The sequence below is a fragment of the Bos taurus genome, chromosome 21, assembly GCF_002263795.3.
Source record: "Bos taurus isolate L1 Dominette 01449 registration number 42190680 breed Hereford chromosome 21, ARS-UCD2.0, whole genome shotgun sequence".
Taxonomy (NCBI): domain Eukaryota; kingdom Metazoa; phylum Chordata; class Mammalia; order Artiodactyla; family Bovidae; genus Bos; species Bos taurus.
Window position 1 is genome coordinate 22,733,832 of NC_037348.1, and position 17,065 is coordinate 22,750,896.

General features: G+C 43.7%; 1 protein-coding gene across 5 annotated transcripts in view; it reads left to right on the forward strand.

Annotated features, from left to right (window-relative positions):
- PDE8A (phosphodiesterase 8A) overlaps positions 1-17,065 on the forward strand; it is a 147,354-nt gene that overhangs the window by 78,640 nt on the left and 51,649 nt on the right. For 4 of the 5 annotated variants that reach the window (XM_010816946.4, XM_010816945.4, XM_005221812.5 and 1 more), the window contains exons 4-5: positions 12,583-12,639; positions 13,315-13,369. In XM_010816946.4, the coding sequence (XP_010815248.1) occupies positions 12,583-12,639; positions 13,315-13,369 (112 nt within the window). Of the gene's footprint in view, positions 1-4,186; positions 4,233-12,582; positions 12,640-13,314; positions 13,370-17,065 lie in introns of all 5 variants that reach the window. The other variant, XM_059878982.1, reaches the window with a different exon arrangement.

Genomic DNA, 17,065 nt, shown 5'->3' on the forward strand with positions numbered 1-17,065 from the left:
CATCAGGTGCCCAAAGTATTGGAGCTTCAGCTTCAGCATCAGTGCTTCCAATGAACACCCAGGGCTGATCTCCTTCAGAATGGACTGGTTGGATCTCCTTGCAGTCCAAGGGACTTTCAAGAGTCTTCTCCAACACCACGGTTCAAAAGCATCAATTCTTCTGCGTTCAGCTTTCTTTATAGTCCAACTCTCACATCCATACATGACTACTGGAAAAACCATAGCTTTGACTAGACAGACCTTTGTTGGCAAAGTAATGTCTCTGCTTTTTAATATGCTGTCTAGGTTGGTCATAACTTTCCTTCCAAGGAGTAAGCGTCTTTTAATTCCATGGCTGCAATCACCATCTGCAGTGATTTTGGAGCCCAAAAAAATAACGTCTGCCACTGTTTCCCCATCTATTTGCCATGAAGTGATGGGGCTAAGAGTTAATTTTAGGGATGTTTAAATCTTGGCTTTTAAGAGCTAGAAAAGATGAAAAGCTAAATATTAATGTAACGATTTAAAAACTGAGCTGACAAGAAGTTGACATCCCATCAAAAGGCTGTTTACAGGTACATGGTGACTTCCTGTGTACTTGAGAATTTACCTGTCAGGTGGTCAGACAGGGTAGCTTTTGCCTTGGTGTGATCCACGTCTGTTCAGACTTGCCCCCGGCCTTGGTCTCAGGCCTGCTGTGCTGCCTGTGTCCCTTTCCTGTCGGGTTGATTACAGTAACATTGTCCCTGGAGCCAGATCTGTCAGACATGCCATCTGGCAGTGCACCCGTGAGGGCTGCGGAGGTGTGGAGGGAGTCCTGACCCCGGGGCCTAGCCTCTGGCCTTCAGGTCACTTTACATCTTCTCTGAGGATGTGTTTTCTTAGCTGTAAATCTGGAACATTTGGTTTCCACGATCCTTTCTCTCTCAAACATTTGATGGATGGCATCCAGAGGAAGGGAAGAAAATGTCTCAGTTACATGGTGCTTATAGTCTTGATGGAGTGCTGCGAGGCAGGAGAGGTATTTGAAGAGGGCCAGAGAGCCCAGATAGAAGAGGTGAGAGGGGTGAGGTGCTGAGGAAACCCTGGCTTCCTTTATAGTCTTATTCAAGTCCATACCTGGCCACAGGTGTGTGCAGAACAGTGACCTTCACACTTATAAACATGGCCTTGCTAGACCGTCCAGGGCTCTAAGGGAGAGATTAAATTGTGGTAGTTATGTTCTGCCTTTTTTTTAACTTTTTGTTTTCTGTGGGAGTATAGCTGATTAACAGTATTGTGGTGGTTTCAGGTGCATAGCAGAGCAGCTCAGCCACACGTGTACATGTATCCATTCTCCCTGAAATTCCCCTCCCATCCGGGCTGCCTCATAACACTGAGTAGGGTTCCTGGTGCTGTACACTAGGACCTTGTTGGTTATCTACTTTATTTATTTATTTTGGTTATCCATTTTAAATATATGCTCTACTTTTTTTTTTTTAAACTGTGGAATGCAAAAGTAGGAAGTCAAGAAACACCTAGAGTAACTGGCAAATTTGGCCTTGGGGTACAGAATGAAGCAGGGCAAAGGCCAACAGAGTTTTGCCAAGAGAATGCACTGGTCATAGCAAACGCCCTCTTCCAACAGCACAAGAGAAGACTCTACACATGGACATCACCAGATGGTCAGTACCAAAATCAGACTGATTATATTCTTTGTAGCCAAAGATAGAGAAGCTCTATACAGTAAGCAAAAACAAGACCAGGAGCTGACTGTGGCTCAGATCATGACTCCTTATTGCCAAATTCGACTTAAATTGAAGAAAGTAGAGAAAACCACTAGACCATTCAGGTATAACCTAAATCAAATCCCTTACCATTATACAGTGAAAGTGACAAATAAATTCAAGGGATTAGATCTGATAGAGTGCCTGATGAACTATGGACAGAGGTTCGTGACATTGTATAGGAGACAGGGGTCAAGACCAGCCCCAAGAAAAAGAATTGCAAAAAAGCAAAATGGTTGTCTGAGGAAGCCTTAAAAATAGCTGTGAGAAGAGGAGAAGCGAAAAGCAAAGGAGAAAAGGAAAGATACAACCATCTGAATGCAGAATCCAAAGAAGAACAAGGAGAGATAAGAAAGCCTTCCTCAGTGATCAATGCAAAGAAATAGAGGAAAACAATAGAATGAGAAAGACTAGAGATCTCTTCCAGAAAAGTAGAGATACCAAGGGAAGATTTCATGCAAAGATGGGCACAATAAAGGACAGAAATGGTAGGGACCTAACAGAAGCAGAAGATATTCAGAAGAGGTGGCAAGAATACACAGAAGAACTATATAAAAAAGATCTTCACAACCAGATAATCACAATGGTATGATCGTTCACCTAGAGCCAGACATCCTGAAATGCAAAGTCAAGGGGGCCTTAGGAAGCATCACTGTGAACAAAGCTAGTGGAGGTGATGGAATTCCAGTTTAGCTGTTTCAAATCATAAAAGATGATGCTGTGAAAGTGCTGCACTTAATATGCCAGCAAATTTGGAAAACTCAGCAGTGGCCACAGGACTGGAAAAGGTCAGTTTTCATTCCAATCCCAATGAAAGGCAATGCCAAAGAATGCTCAAACTACTGCACAGTTGCACTCATCTCACATGCTAGTAATGCTCAAAATTCTCCAAGCCAGGCTTCAACAGTGTGTGAACTGTGAACTTCCAGATGTTCAAGCTGGTTTTAGAAAAGGCAGAGGAACCAGAGATCAAATTGCCAACATCCATTGGATCATGGAAAAAGCAAGAGAGTTCCAGAAAAACATCTATTTCTGCTTTATTGACTATGCCAAAGCCTTTGACTGTGGATCACAACAAACTGCAAAACTCTTTAAGAGATGGGAATACCAGACCACCTGACCTGCCTCCTGAGAAATCTGTATGCAAGTCAGGAAGCAACAATTAGAACTGGACATGGAACAACAGACTGGTACCAAATCGGGAAAGGAGTACGTCAAGGCTGTATATGGTTACCCTGCTTATTTAACATATATGCAGAGTACATCATAAGAAACGCTGGACTGGAAGAAGCACAAGCTGGAATCAAGATTGCCGGGAGAAATATCAGTATCTCAGATATGCAGATGACACCACCTTTATGGCAGAAAGTGATGAACTAAAGAGCTTCTTGTTGAAAGTGAAAGAGGAGAGAGAGAAAGTTGGCTTAAAACTCAACATTCAGAAAACTAAGATCATGGTCTCTAGTCCCATCACTTCATGGCAAATAGATGGGGAAACAGTGGCAGACTTTATATTTTTGGGCTCCTAAATCACTGCAGATGGTGACTGCAGCCATGAAATTAAAAGACGCTTGCTTCTTGGAAGAAAAGTTATAATCAATCTAGACAGCATATTAAAACGTAGAAACATTATTTTGCCAACAAAGGTCCATCTAGTCAAGGCTATGGTTTTTCCAGTAGTCATGTATGGATGTGAGGGTTGGACTATAAAGATAGCTGAGCGCCAAAGAATTAATGCTTTTGAACTGTGGTGTTGGAGAAGACTCTTGAGAGTCCCTTGGACTGCAAGGAGATCCAACCAGTCCATCCTACAGGAAATCAGTCCTGAATATTCACTGGAAGGACTGATGTTGAAGCTGAAGCTCCAGTACTTTGGGCACCTGATGTGAAGAGCTGACTCATTTGAAAAGACCCTGATGCTGGGAAAGATTGAAGGTGGGAGGAGAGGGGACGACAGAGGACGAGATGGTTGGATGACATCACTGACTCAATGGACGTGAGTTTGAGTAAGCTCCAGGAGTTGGTGATGGGCAGGGAGGCCTGGCATGCTGCAGTCCATGGGGTCGCAAAGAGTTGGACACGACTGAGCGACTGAACTGAACTGAAAAATACATATAAGACTTCCCTCGTAAAGAATCTGCCTGCCAGTGGCGGAAGCACAGGTTCCAAATCCCTGGGAGTAGTAAGATCCCCTGGAGGAGATGACAGCCCACTTCAGTTTCTTGCCTGGGAAATCCCATGGACAGAGGAGCCTGGTGGGCTACAGTCCATGGGGTCACAGAAGAGTCGAACACAACTTAGTGAATAAACAACAACCAATACATATAACATGCAATTATGCTCCGCTTTTTTAGGTAGGAAAATGTTCTATTTTTATACATTTTGGGAATGGAATCTTCCCGACCCAGGGATCAAACCTGGGTCTCTCACTTTTCACGCAGATTCTTTACCATCTGAGCCACCAGGGAAGCCCTGTAAACAAATAGGGTAAGTTATTCCGTAAATTTTTATTGATATATAAATGTCCAGTTTTACAGTTTGAAAATAGAGAAAGTGGCTCGAGTTGCTTCCTATGTGGTTTTAGAGACATATAGACTGTCATGTGTGCATGTCCTCTCCAAGTCCCCACCACCATCCGTCTAGCCTCTCTTGGGGGTTAGGGGTCCCAAGGGGCAGTCCTGAGTTTCAGAAGTTCTCCGTGTTGAGCCCAGCTTTGTCCATATTTGGCCCAGGGGTCACTAGAGCAGTTCTAATCCCTTTCCCCCACTCTCCAACATTTGAGGGCAGTGACGGTCTTTTCGGGGTGGCACATCCTCACTGCTGTCACAAAGTGTGGTCTCATATTCCAGTCCCAGAAAGAGGGTCTCTTCTCCATACCTTCCTCCAGTCAGGAGCTCTTGTCAGCCTGGCTCCAGAACTGAAAAGCCCACAGGTTTGGGAGGACGAGTGTGGAGCAAGCAGAGCAGTGTTCCCCCCTGTGTTGGCTGGAGAGCTGACCTCTACACACGCACCCCAGTCACGTTCCCTTCCTGATGGCTGTGTCACAGCCCCGTCGAGAATCCGGAGTGTCTCTCACTAGCTGTTTTCTACCACATCATATTTGTCTTGTTGGCTGAGGATTTGCAAGGGGGAGGGACCCTTGTGCCATTTGTAACGAGTTTTCTAGAGGCAAGAATGGGCCTTGATTTATCTTGCTGGTCAGTTTCGTCTCCATTTTGGCCCTTACCTGGTTTATGTCCCTTGAGATCATCCCTTTAAGGGGGCCTGCCCACTTTGGACTGTCCCTTCAAGGACTCTCTCCAGGATCTCCCTCCTGCCTGCTTGACTGTCCCTTCAAGGACTCTGTCCAGGATCTCCCTCCTGAACCTGCTCTCCACTTAAACGTCTCACGAGACCTTAGCCCTGGCGGAGCTCTGTCTGTCCCTTCATCTTCCTTTTGGGACACCTGATCAACACCCCTGAGTAGGGTTTTTTGTCAGTTGCTGACTTTTCTCAGCAGTCGTGGCTGCCACCTGGAGAGTGAAGTAGGAGATGGACAGGGCCGAGCCCAGCCAGCCCGCTGAGGCCAGGGCCACCTCCCAACTTTCCATGGCGACAAAAGCTGACCACAGCCATTAGCAAACCAAGATAAGATGACAGATGTGTCAGAAGTCGGGAGACAGAGGAGGACAGGTTCCCTGCCAAGTCTCTTATGCTATGGGGACTAGTAGAGGAGCCTGTTCCAGGAATGTCCTCTGCAGCGGAAATCCCAGGCCCTAGAGGAAGGAAGAGGGAAGAAGCTACCTTCACTCCGACTTCGTACCTCTGAGCCTGCTGCTGGAGCCACACCCACCAACCAGAGCCGAGCACCACCACTTCTGTGACTCGCTTTCTACATCCACTGGAAACACAGGACAGGGAGCAGAGGGAGGCAGACAAATATCTGGTTTCTCTTGCTGTGTTTAAGAAGGCTGGAGGTGTGAGGAGCCTGGTATCAGTCCTTCACCTACTGTGGTATCAAAGCAGCGAACTGCATTAATTCTCAGTTTAGAGAAGGAGAGAGAGAGCAGGCCAGGAGGCCACTCTGTGTAGCAGACCCGTGCACACCAGCTGGCGGCACGCTCTGAGCATGAACTTGCTCCTGTTGACTGCTCTGCAGGCCCAGACCTAAGAGAAGGATGGCTGCTAATGCCCAGGGAGATGCCTCCAACCCTCCCTGCTACAGACATGCTGCCTGGTTGATGATGCTCCAGTTCAAGAGCAAAGATGGGGCCCTGTGAAAAGCTGCCAAGTAATGGAGGGGGAAAGAATGGCCTTAAAGACTAAGAAAATTATTTTCTATAAGCAACTGAAGGGACTTCCCTGGTGGTCCAGTGGCTAAGACTTTGTGCTCCTAATGCAGGGGGCCTGGGTTCCATCCCTGGTCAGGGCACTAGATCCCACATGCTGCAGCTAAGAGTTTTCAGGCGAGAGCTAAAGACGCAGCATGCCACAACTGAGACCCAACACAGCCAGATAAATAAATCTATTTTTAAAAGCTGCCACAAACCCGCCCCCCTCCCCCCACCGAAGAACCTTTTAGAAGACATACACTTAGTGTCCTCAGAAGAAATGAAGAAATACTCCTCTGTGCAACAGGAGCAGGGCACCGTAATGAAAGGGGAAATTTTTATAAAAGGAGATGGGGGAAATAAAGCACCACACAGAAACCCCACATACATGGACAGAATGTTCTGTGTTAAGTGTAGAAGCGAGACTGCACTCAAGAGTGCTGGATGCTTTCATAACCATCTCTGCACTTACCGTGGTCTGAAGATCATCCTTTATTTACTACTGTAAATTCCATTCTTGTCCATGTGAACCTCATTCCCCATGGCAGAGGGAACAGTGTCAAAGTACATGTGATGGAGTTGGGCTTTTGTAAAATTTAACTCATGGAAAGGCTTTGCTGTGTTCTTACAGTAAGCCTCCGGCTTGTGGCCTTCCTCTAGTTTCGTGTCAAGACCATCATCAGAATTATTTGTAGTTTCCTGGTGCATCTTGACACTGGTAGTTGCCCGCCCCCCTCTCCCCTCTCCATATCCAGTTCTGCTCTTTTCATTTCTTCTTTTGGCCGTCCCATGGGGCATGTAAGATCTTAGTTCCCTGACCAGGGATCGAACCCACGCCCCCTGCAGTGAAAGTGCAGAATCTTAATCACTGGACCGCCAGTGCAGTCCCTACTCTTTTCTAAATAGTAGAATTTCTAGTGTTTGGGTGGGAAGACAGCCACCTGGAACATACACTGCGCCCCCTAGCTTTTCTTGCCGCTGGGCAGTGGGCATGTCACATGCATTGTCTGGAAAGTGTCCATGAAGGGAGAAGCATGCCCTTAACGGTTCTCTAGATTATGGCTAGAGCTCGGCATCTATCTTGGATTATGGGAAGAAACCAGGACAGGAGAAGCCAGGTTCCTGATGTTGCAAAGTGCCATAGCAGCTTGGATTCCCTGCCTCTGCACATCTTCCATGTGGGAGCTGAGTCTTGCTGAAGCCGCTTTCTCTAGAGTTTTCTGTTGTGCGCAGCTGAGTCAGACACAAGTGTCACACCAGGGAGCCTGGTTCTAGGGGCTTCCCATTGTGCTTGCGCAGCCTGCAGAACATCACGCTGTGGACTCACGCCCCATCTTTTCTCCTGACTTCCTGAAGTCTTCCTTCCTCACATCTGGGGGTACATCTTGATGGCACCATGTCATTTCTTTCTTGGTTTTCATGAATTCTAAGGTAAAGAGGCTTAGTTTTCAATCCAGGTTCCTGACATTTCTATTTCCTGGCCAGTTCTTCTTTCTTATGGACCAGAAAAAGCCTAGAATACACTCCTACCTTTTTTTAAATTTATTTTTTAATGGAAAGATAATTGTTTTACAGAATTTTGTTTTCTGTCAACATCAACATGAGTCAGCCAAAGGTATACACATGTCCCCTCCCTCTTGAACCTCCCTCCTGTCTCCCTCCCCATCCCACCCCTCCAGGTTGATACAGAGCACCTGTTTGAGTTCTCTGAGACATACAGCAAATTCCCATTGGCTATCTATTTTACATATGGTAATGTAAGTTTTCATATTACTCTCTCCATACATCTCATCCTCTCTTCCCCTTTCCCCGTGTCCGTAAGTGTTCTCTGTCTGTTTCTCCACTGCTGCCTTGCAAATAAATTCATCAGAACCATCTTTCTAGATTGCATATGTATGTGTTAGTATACAATATTTCTCTTTCTCTTTCTGACTGACTTCACTCTGTATAATAGGCTCTAGGTTCATCCACCTCATTAGAATTGACTCAATTGTGTTCCTTTTTATGGCTGAGTAATATTCCATTGTATATATGTTCTACGACTTCATTATCCATTCATTTGTTGATGGGTATCTAGGTTGCTTCAGTGTTCTAGCTATTGTAAATAATGCTGCAGTGAACATTGGGGTACATGTGTCTTTTTCAGTTTTGGTTTCCTCAGGGTATATGCCTAGGAGTGGGATTGCTGGGTCATATGGTGGTTTTATTCCCAGTTTTTTAAGGAATCTCCATACTGTCTTCCATAGTGGCTGTATCAATTTACATTCCCACCAGCTGTGCAAGAGGGCTCCCTTTTCTGCACACGCTCTCCAGCATTTATTGTTTGTAGACTTTTTGTTGATGACCATTCTGAGCAGTTTGAGGTGGTACCTCATTATAGTTTTGATGTGCATCTCTCTGATAATGAGCGATGTTGAGCATCTTTTCCTGTGTTTGTTAGCCATGTGTATGTCTTTGGAGAAATGTCTGTTTAGGTCTTTTCCCCAGTTTTTGATTGATTTTTTTTTTTCTGGTATTGAGTTATATGAGCTGCTTGTATATTTTGGAAATTAATCCTTTGTCAATCTTTTCATTTGTTATTATTTTCTCCCATTCTGAGGGGTGTCTTTTCATCTTGTTTATTGTTTCCTTTTCTGTGCAAAAGCTTTTAAGTTTAACTAGGTCCCACTTGTTTTTATTTTCATTACCCTAGGAGCTGAGGTAAAGAATCTACCTGCAATGCAGGAGACCCCGGTTCGATTCCTGGAGAAGGGATAGGCTACACACACTCCAGTGTTCTTGGGCTTTCCTTGTGGCTCAGCTGGTAAAGAAGCTGCCTGTAATACAGGAGACCTGGGTTTGATCTCTGGTTTGGGAAGATACCCTGGAGAAGGGAAAGGCTACCCACTCCAGTATTCTGGTCTGGGGAATTCCATGGACTGTATAGTCTGTGGGGTCACAAAGAGTCAGACACAACTGAGCAGCTTTCAGTCTTTCAGGAGGTGGGTCATAGAGGATCTTGCTTTGATTTATGTCATCAAGTGTTCTGCCGGTGTTTTCCTCTATGTGTTTTATAGTTTCTTACATTTAGCTCTTTAATCCATTTTGAGTTTATTTTTGTGTATGGTGTTAGAAAATGTTCTAATTTCATTCCTTTACACAGCTGCCCAGTTTTCCCAGCACTACTTATTGAAGATGCTGTCTTTGCTCCATTGTATATTCTTGCCTTCTTTGTCAAAAATAAGGTACCTGTAGGTGTGTGGGTTTATTTCTGGGCTTTCTATCTTGTTCCATTGGTCTGTATTTCTGTTTTGTGCCAGTACTATACTGTCTTGATGACTGTAGCTTTGTAGTATAATCTGAAATCAGGAAGGTTGATTCCTCCAGCTCCATTCTTTCTCAAAACAGCTTTGGCTATTCAGGGTCTTTTGTGTTTCCATATGAATTGTGAAATTTTTTGTTTCAGTTCTGTGAAAAATGAAATTGGTAATTTGATAGGGATTGCATTGAATCTGTAGATTGCATTTGGTAATATAATCATTTTCACAATATTGCTTCTTCCTACCCAGGAACATGGAGTATCTCTCCATTTGTTTATGTCATCTTTGATTTCTTTCATTAGTGTCTTAAAATTTTATGTATACAGTTCTTTTGTTTCCTTAGGTAGGTTTATTCCTAGATATTTTATTCTTTTTGTTGCATTGGTGAATGGGATTGATACCTTAATTTCTCTTTCTGATTTTTCATTGTTAGTATATAGGAATGCAAGTGATTTCTGTGTATTGATTTTGTATCCTGCAACTTTGCTAAATTCACTGATTAGCTCTAGTAGTTTTCTGATAGTATCTTCAGGGTTTTCTATGTATAATATCACATCATCTGCAAATAGTGAGAGCTTTACTTCTTTTCCAATCTGGATTCCTTTTATTTTTCTTCTCTGATTGCTATAGTTAGGACTTCCAAAACTATGTTGAATAATAGTGGTGAGAGTGGACAGCACCCCTGCCTTTTCATACAGTGTTAGACCTCCTTTGGAGGGATGTGCTTGTCTCTGGGAAACATGGTCTTTCCTTCCACTTTGTCCTCAGCCTCATGTCCCTTATCCCTGTGTCCCAACCTGCTTACTGAGGTCATCTGTGTGGTTGCCTACCTGCTCTGTTACCACTCAGATCTCTGTTTCTCCTGTAAAAAGACATGAGCTGGTTTGAGGTGGCTGGTGGCATACTTCAAAGTTGCCATTTCTCCCTCTAAATCTTCATGATATGATAGAAATATAAACAGATGAACAACTAGAAATGTCCTAAAGAGCCATGGAACTACTGTTTGTGAGTCCACATCTTTCATTCCCTGTTTAAGGTTAGTGCTGTGGTGAGTATCAGCCAGTAGGTTTGAAAAGTGGCTGGGGCCCATCTGTGTGAGTGTCTGCCATGCCAGTTATGCTTCTGAGCTCACACAGCCCTTTCCATGGCTCCTGCTCCAGGAAGGTAAGCTCGGCTCTGTTCCAAGCAGGCAACCACGGTGGGACTGGGGCCTGGTCAGCAGGCCCTGCAGTGACCTCTCTGATAGAGCCATGCAAGAAGCGCCCTTTAAGTTGGTTCCCTTTGGAGAGGCTAGGCAGAAATGGAAGCTATAGCACTAGAGTGGACACTGGGAAAAGCAAAAATGTTGACAGAGAGTGTGTATGTGTTATGAGCCGTGTGGCCCATGAGAGAGACTGGTTGTTCCCTGGAGATGGAGAAGCATCTCCATCACTGAGCAGCTTCCCAACCTCAGAGCTGTTCTGCATATACTGTTGGATTCTGAGCCTTCCTCTGCCTGAGCTCCAGAAGAAAACTTAGCCTCAATACCCTGAGGCAGGGGTGAGCACAGGGGAGCACAGGCAGGCCCATTCATTTATGTTTTGTGTGTGCCTGCTCTCATGCTTCAGGGGCAGGACTGAGTACTTGTGACATAGTCCATATGACATGAAAAGCCGAAAATACTTACTGTCTGGCCCTCTGCAGAAAAAGTTTGCCCAAACTGAGGCATCCTTTGCATATGATGACTTGGCTTTTCCCTTACACATCTGGAATGGTAATGTGTCATCCTTGGGACAGTGGAGAAATAGTCATGCCAGTCATTTTCTATATTCTGTGATTCAGAAGTGACAGGAGTGATTCTTGAACCAGCAGAACTGAAGTAAGGCCGTGAGTCTTGGCTCTTCTCTGTCCCATCGTGGACACATCCTCCAAGGGCCAGCCTGCTTCTGTCTTGACAGGGGGAGTCCAAATCCAGCCCTCTGCATACCCCTCCATCTGCAGTCACCCTCTTATGTGTGTCTTCCTTCCAGGCCAGGGGCCAAGTTCCTCCCCGTTCCTATGGCCTGGCTCCTCTTCTCCAGAGAGTCCTGCTCTTTCCTGCAGTGTTGGGTGGGTCAAAGCCATTGCACGTCTCAGTGGGCAGTTTATATTGCTTCTGCTCTTCTCCGTCATGTTTATCTCTGCCCTCTCTCATCTCATGGCTGAATTTTCATTCCCCATGGCTTCTTTGGGAGCTGCTTCTCCAGAAGGGTTAAATTCAGTCCCTTTGGCAGCCTCGTTGTTGTTTAGTTGTTAAGTCGTGTCCGACTCTCTGCAGCACCATGGACGGCAGCGCAGGCTTCCCCATGGGCCCCACGAGCAGCCAGGCTTCCCTGTCCTTCACTGTCTCCCAGGGTTTACTCAGACTCATGTCCGTTGCGTCAGTGATACCATGCAACCACCTCATCCTTTGTCATCCCCCTCTCCTCCTGCCCTTAATCTTTCCCAGCATCAAGGTCCTTACCAATGAGTTGGCTCTTCGCATCAGGTGGCCAAAGCATTGGAACTTCAGCTTCATCATCAGTCCTTCCTATGAATGTTCAGACTTGATTTCCTTCAGGAGTGACTGGTTTGATCTGCTTGCCATCCAAGGGCGGCCTCATACTCCTTGGGTAACTTCAGTAGAGCAGTCAGTCTTCTGTTCTTAATTTTGCCTGTGAGGTTTGATTCTCCTCTTTCTGTTGCATAAGAATACTTTGCATTTCTGAGTTTTAAATATTTATTGTTACTGTTGTGCCTGCCTCCTGCTCAGGAGCCCTTCTCTGCACTGCTTAGAATGCAGTGGAGAGCTGGCCTCGGGCTGCCTCACCCCCACTGTAACGGTTGCCATCCGCTGGCTGTGATACATGTAGACCTGCATCTTCCTTTGACAGGAAGAGACGAATGACCCTTCTCGTGTAAGGGAGATTCCCCAGGTAGGGAAAATTCTCCATCTGAAACAGCTCAGACCAGAACAAGAACAAATAGAAGGCATGTCATCAGAGCTGGCTGCTGTCTTCATGCTCCATAATTTTGAGGGTCACCACGGGCCACTGGTTAGCAGTTTGTCCCCTGAAGAAAGAAAGGTCAGGTTAGCCAAGAAGGTGACTCCAGAATATGGAGGGATCTTTGGCTTTCCCCCAACTTTAACTGTTCTACCAAAATTTAGGTTTAGGTGTACTTAGTTTTTAAAGAATTGCTTTAAATTTATTTTAAAACTTTTTTTTAAAGGTCAATCAGATCATCAAAACTCTCAGAAAACACAGTTATTATTGGTGTAGTACGCAGGTAAGATAATTTTATTTTTTTAGTGTTGAAATTCAGATGTCAGTGTAATGTGTGTTCTTAACAGAGGCCTGAGTATCAGCTTGTGTCCTGTGATAGGCATCACCCTTTCTAGTTTGGCCCTTTCCTCTTTCTCATTTTCTTTCACTTTGGCAGTTAAATTCATGGCTGGAGTTTGTATTTTCACACTAGGTTTTGTGATTTTGGACTGTCTTTCACTTTAGAACAGGGCCAACCAAGGGAGAATGCCATTCCTGAAGTATGAATGTTTTCCGGATATATTTCTTAGGGACTTCTAAAATATCTATGAGAATTTACATTATACATAATTCGGGGAAACCTTATATTTCATTTTAAAATGGGAGGTAAGAAAAGAATAAAAATAATTTAGTCTGAATTAAAATTTTTACATATCACATAGCTACGTGCTCACTCCTGTGTTCTGGCTCTTAGTGTAATCTCTGTATTTCAAGCATTAATATCTATTGCCAAAAAGCCAGTGTGAAACTAAAACAGAAAATTGTTTTAACTTTGTACATTTGATTTGTATGTTAATCTAATTCATCTAAAACTATTCATTATATGCCAATGATAATATTATATAAATTAGTAAATAAAGATGTGAGCTGTACCTGATTAGACAAAACTGTCTCTAACCATGTACTTGTTCTTTTCAAGAGTGGAGAGAGAGGAGTCGTGTGTAATGTCCCTCATTGCTGCTGGCTTCACAAGGGTATGTACTCACTTCTTTGTTATGCAAGTGCAATTCAGCATGACACATTATTTTATCTCAGCTTTAGAGCCTGGCAATAGTTTTGAATTAATTTGAAAAAGAAAATTGTCCTTGTGCTGTGTTATAGTTTGATTTAATTTTATAATCTGGTAATCTAATAATCCACGATACTTTGCTTTCTCAGTTGCTCAAAACTATGCCTACTAAATGCATCTAAACATAAAAAAATCTCCTTTAATTAGTTTTAATTAAACTAATTAATTAATGAGTAATTAATCTCCTTTAATTACTTATTAGTTAAAAGTTGTACCGTAGGATGTGTTGTCATAATGCTTACAGGCAGACATGCAACTTTAAAGCCCATTCAAGGATTCTGGAAGTAAGACCTCCCCAACATGGCTCCATTTCTTTCTACCCCTGGCTCTAATCTCTTGGTTTCTCTTAAGCCAAAGAGCTTATGCAGGTCAGCTAGTTGCTAGTGAGCCTTGGGAATCATGGTGGAGAGAGCTCACGTAAGGCTGATCACTGGGCAGACTTGTAGCCCAAATATCAATGAGGTCATGGAGAAACCAGACCCCTTGATTCTGGCTGGTAGCACTACCGAGTATCTGGAAGAAGCAAATACCCATCCTCCCAGAGGGAGATTCCTTCTTCTTCGGCCTCAGAGAGTCTCTGCAAATAATCATTCAAGGGCGGCAGGCAGCCCTCAGTCAGCATTAACCCATCCATCAGGAAACACAGCATTGCAAGTGGGAACTAGCGGGGGAGAGAGGCAGCGGGAGCAGGCCCTCACAGTCCTCAGAAATTAGAATTGTCAGATAAAATTGTGAAATGATTATGCTTATTATATGTAAAGAGACAAAGACAGGACAAGCTTGGAAATATCTTCAAGGAATAGGAAGCTATAAAAAGTGACGTAGCAAATTTTAAACAGAACATAATTGAATTTTGAGAAATGCACATATAATAACTGAAAATTTTAAAACTTAGTAGGTCAGAAGAAATTATCCAGCATGTGGCACAAAGATCTAAAAACAGAAAATAAGTTAGAGAAGTTTAGAAAAGTGGAGGATAGAGCGGATGGTTTAGAATCTGTATAACTGGAGATCTGGAAGAACAGGAGAGAGAATGGGGTGTTATATTTGAAGAGAATTTTCCAGAACTGATGGAAGACTATAATCCACAGATCCCAGAATTCCAAAGTAGAATAAATAAAAAGAGGACATATCATAGTGAAAAAACAAACAAAGAGACTATTAAAATCAGCCAGAGGGGAAAAAGATTAGAGCAGTAGACTTAACAGCTGGCTTCACGGCAGCAGTAGGTTGAAGTTAGAAAACAGTGGAGTAGTGTTTTCAATGTGATAAAAGAAAATAACTGCCTTCCTAGAGTGTTATACCTAGCTTGTGCTCAGGTGCTCAGCTCAGTTGCTCAGTCATATCTGACTGTTTGTGACCCCATGGACTGTAGCCTGCCAGGCTCCTCTGTGCATGGGATTTCCTAGGCAAGAATAACTACAATGGATTGCGTCTCCTGCATTGGCAGGCAAATTCTTTACCACCGTGCCACCTGGGATCCCTTATACTTAGCATAAATACTTTCAAAAATGAAGGTGAAATCAAGACTTTCAGAAATATGAAAATTGAGGCAATTTGTAACTAGCAGATTCTCAAAGGACAATTCTGGAGGATGTACTTAAAGCAGAAGCAAGATGAGTCCTAAGTCCCAAGTGGGAGGCCTGAAAGACAAGAAAGAGGAGCAAGAACCTGAATGTGGGGTGAACACAAACACACTTGTTGTTGTTCAGTCGCTCAGTCGTGTCCAACTCTTCACGACCCCATGGTCTGCAGCACACCAGGCTTCCCTGTCCTTCACTATCTCCCGGAGTTTGCTCAAACTCATGTTCATTTGAGTCGGTGATGCCCTCCAGCCATCTCATCCTCTGCCGCTTCCTTCTCCTTTTGCCTTCAATCTTGCCCAGCACCAGCATCTTTTCCTACTGTGTAAAGCAGTAATAACAGCATCTCATCTGACTAGAGATCACAGATGGAAAATGACCATAACCTGAGAATCCGACAGCAACCAAGTGATTGTTACCCAGCAGGGCACAAGAGGCATTCCTTTGGGCATTATATTGATACATAAAACTCAGAGATGTATTTCCCCAGAAGCCCTGTCTGAGGAAAATAATTAAATAAGGACTTCAACCATTCAACCAATGAAGTAGAACAGAACTCTAAGATGAGGGAGAAAGTATTGGAGAGAGGTGGTGTGTGCACATAACACACATTTGTGTGTGTGTGTGTAGTGTAGAATATGTATCTTTATATGTAACTATATAACATCCAATAATACCTCAGTCTTTAAATTCTAGGGTATCTAAGTACACCCTGCCCTAGGTGTCTTCAAGGTTTCAGGGGACAAAGTGGAAGTAAACGCATTCTTGTGGCTCATCTCGCGGACAGGGAAGTGGGTGGGCAGTGAAAGGATTCTGAAGCTTTCTTCTTTGTGGGAAATGTGCAGACTACAGCACTGCTCATGGGAGAGACTTTGTTCTGGAACTAATTGGTATCTTGTTTTCAAATAATAGTAAAGAAATCTGTGTCTACGTTTGAGATCAGTGAAAAGGAAAGTAACCAATAATAGAAAAGTTTAAGAAAACTTCTGGGGGCTTTCCTGATGGCTCAGTGGTAAAGCACCTGCTGCCTAAATAAAATACATTAATTTATTATTAAATAAATTAGATTTATTTAATAATCTAAATCCACTTAGGTTATTAAAATAATCTAATAAATTTTAGACTCTTATTACACAGTTTTATGGTTCAAACCCAGGAGACATTGGTTTGATCCCTGGTCCCTGAAGATTCCACGTGCCCTGGAGCAGAGCAGCTAAGCCCATGAGCCACCAATACTGAGCCTGTAGAGCCCAGGAGCCGCCACCACTGAAGCCCGCACATCCTAGAGCCCGTGCTCCACAATGAGAAGCCTGCCCACCGCAACTAGAGGGTAGACCCTGCTTGTTACAGCTTGTTACAGAAAAGCCCTCACAGCAACGAAGATCCAGCATAGCCAAAAATAAATTGTTTTTAAAAAGAACTGAATTAATAAAATATGGAGTTTGTGGGAATTCCTTGGTGGTCCAGTGGTTAGGACTCCACACTTCACTGCTGAGGCCCCACAGTTCAATCCCTGGTCAAGGAACCAAGATCCTTTAAGCTTTGCAGCAACCCTTGCCCAAGAAGTATGGAATTTTTAGCAACTGGATCCCATTGGCATATCCTAGGAAGAGGAAACAACAGTGCGAAATCAGTGATAAACAGAGTAAGATGGGAGCAAAAGCAAGTGCATGAAAACGGGCTGGATTCTCCCATTAAAGGATAAGCCATTAGACTGGGTTATGAAAATACAATTATATGTTGTTTATAAGATAGTGATAAAAGGAAGTTAATAATAAAGAAAAAGGTAACAAGTAAATGCAAACAAAAGGAACACAGGAATTCCAATATCAACATCAGATATGGTGGAACTTAAGACTTTGTTTTAAATACACATTTTATATACAAATTTTACATTGTTATTATTACATAGTTTTGTGGTTCTCCTTTTTTGACACCACCCTCGCCAACATTCACACATGTCAGCACCTGTCCGCATTCCCTGACTTCCAGTTGAACTTGTATGAGAACAGCCATGC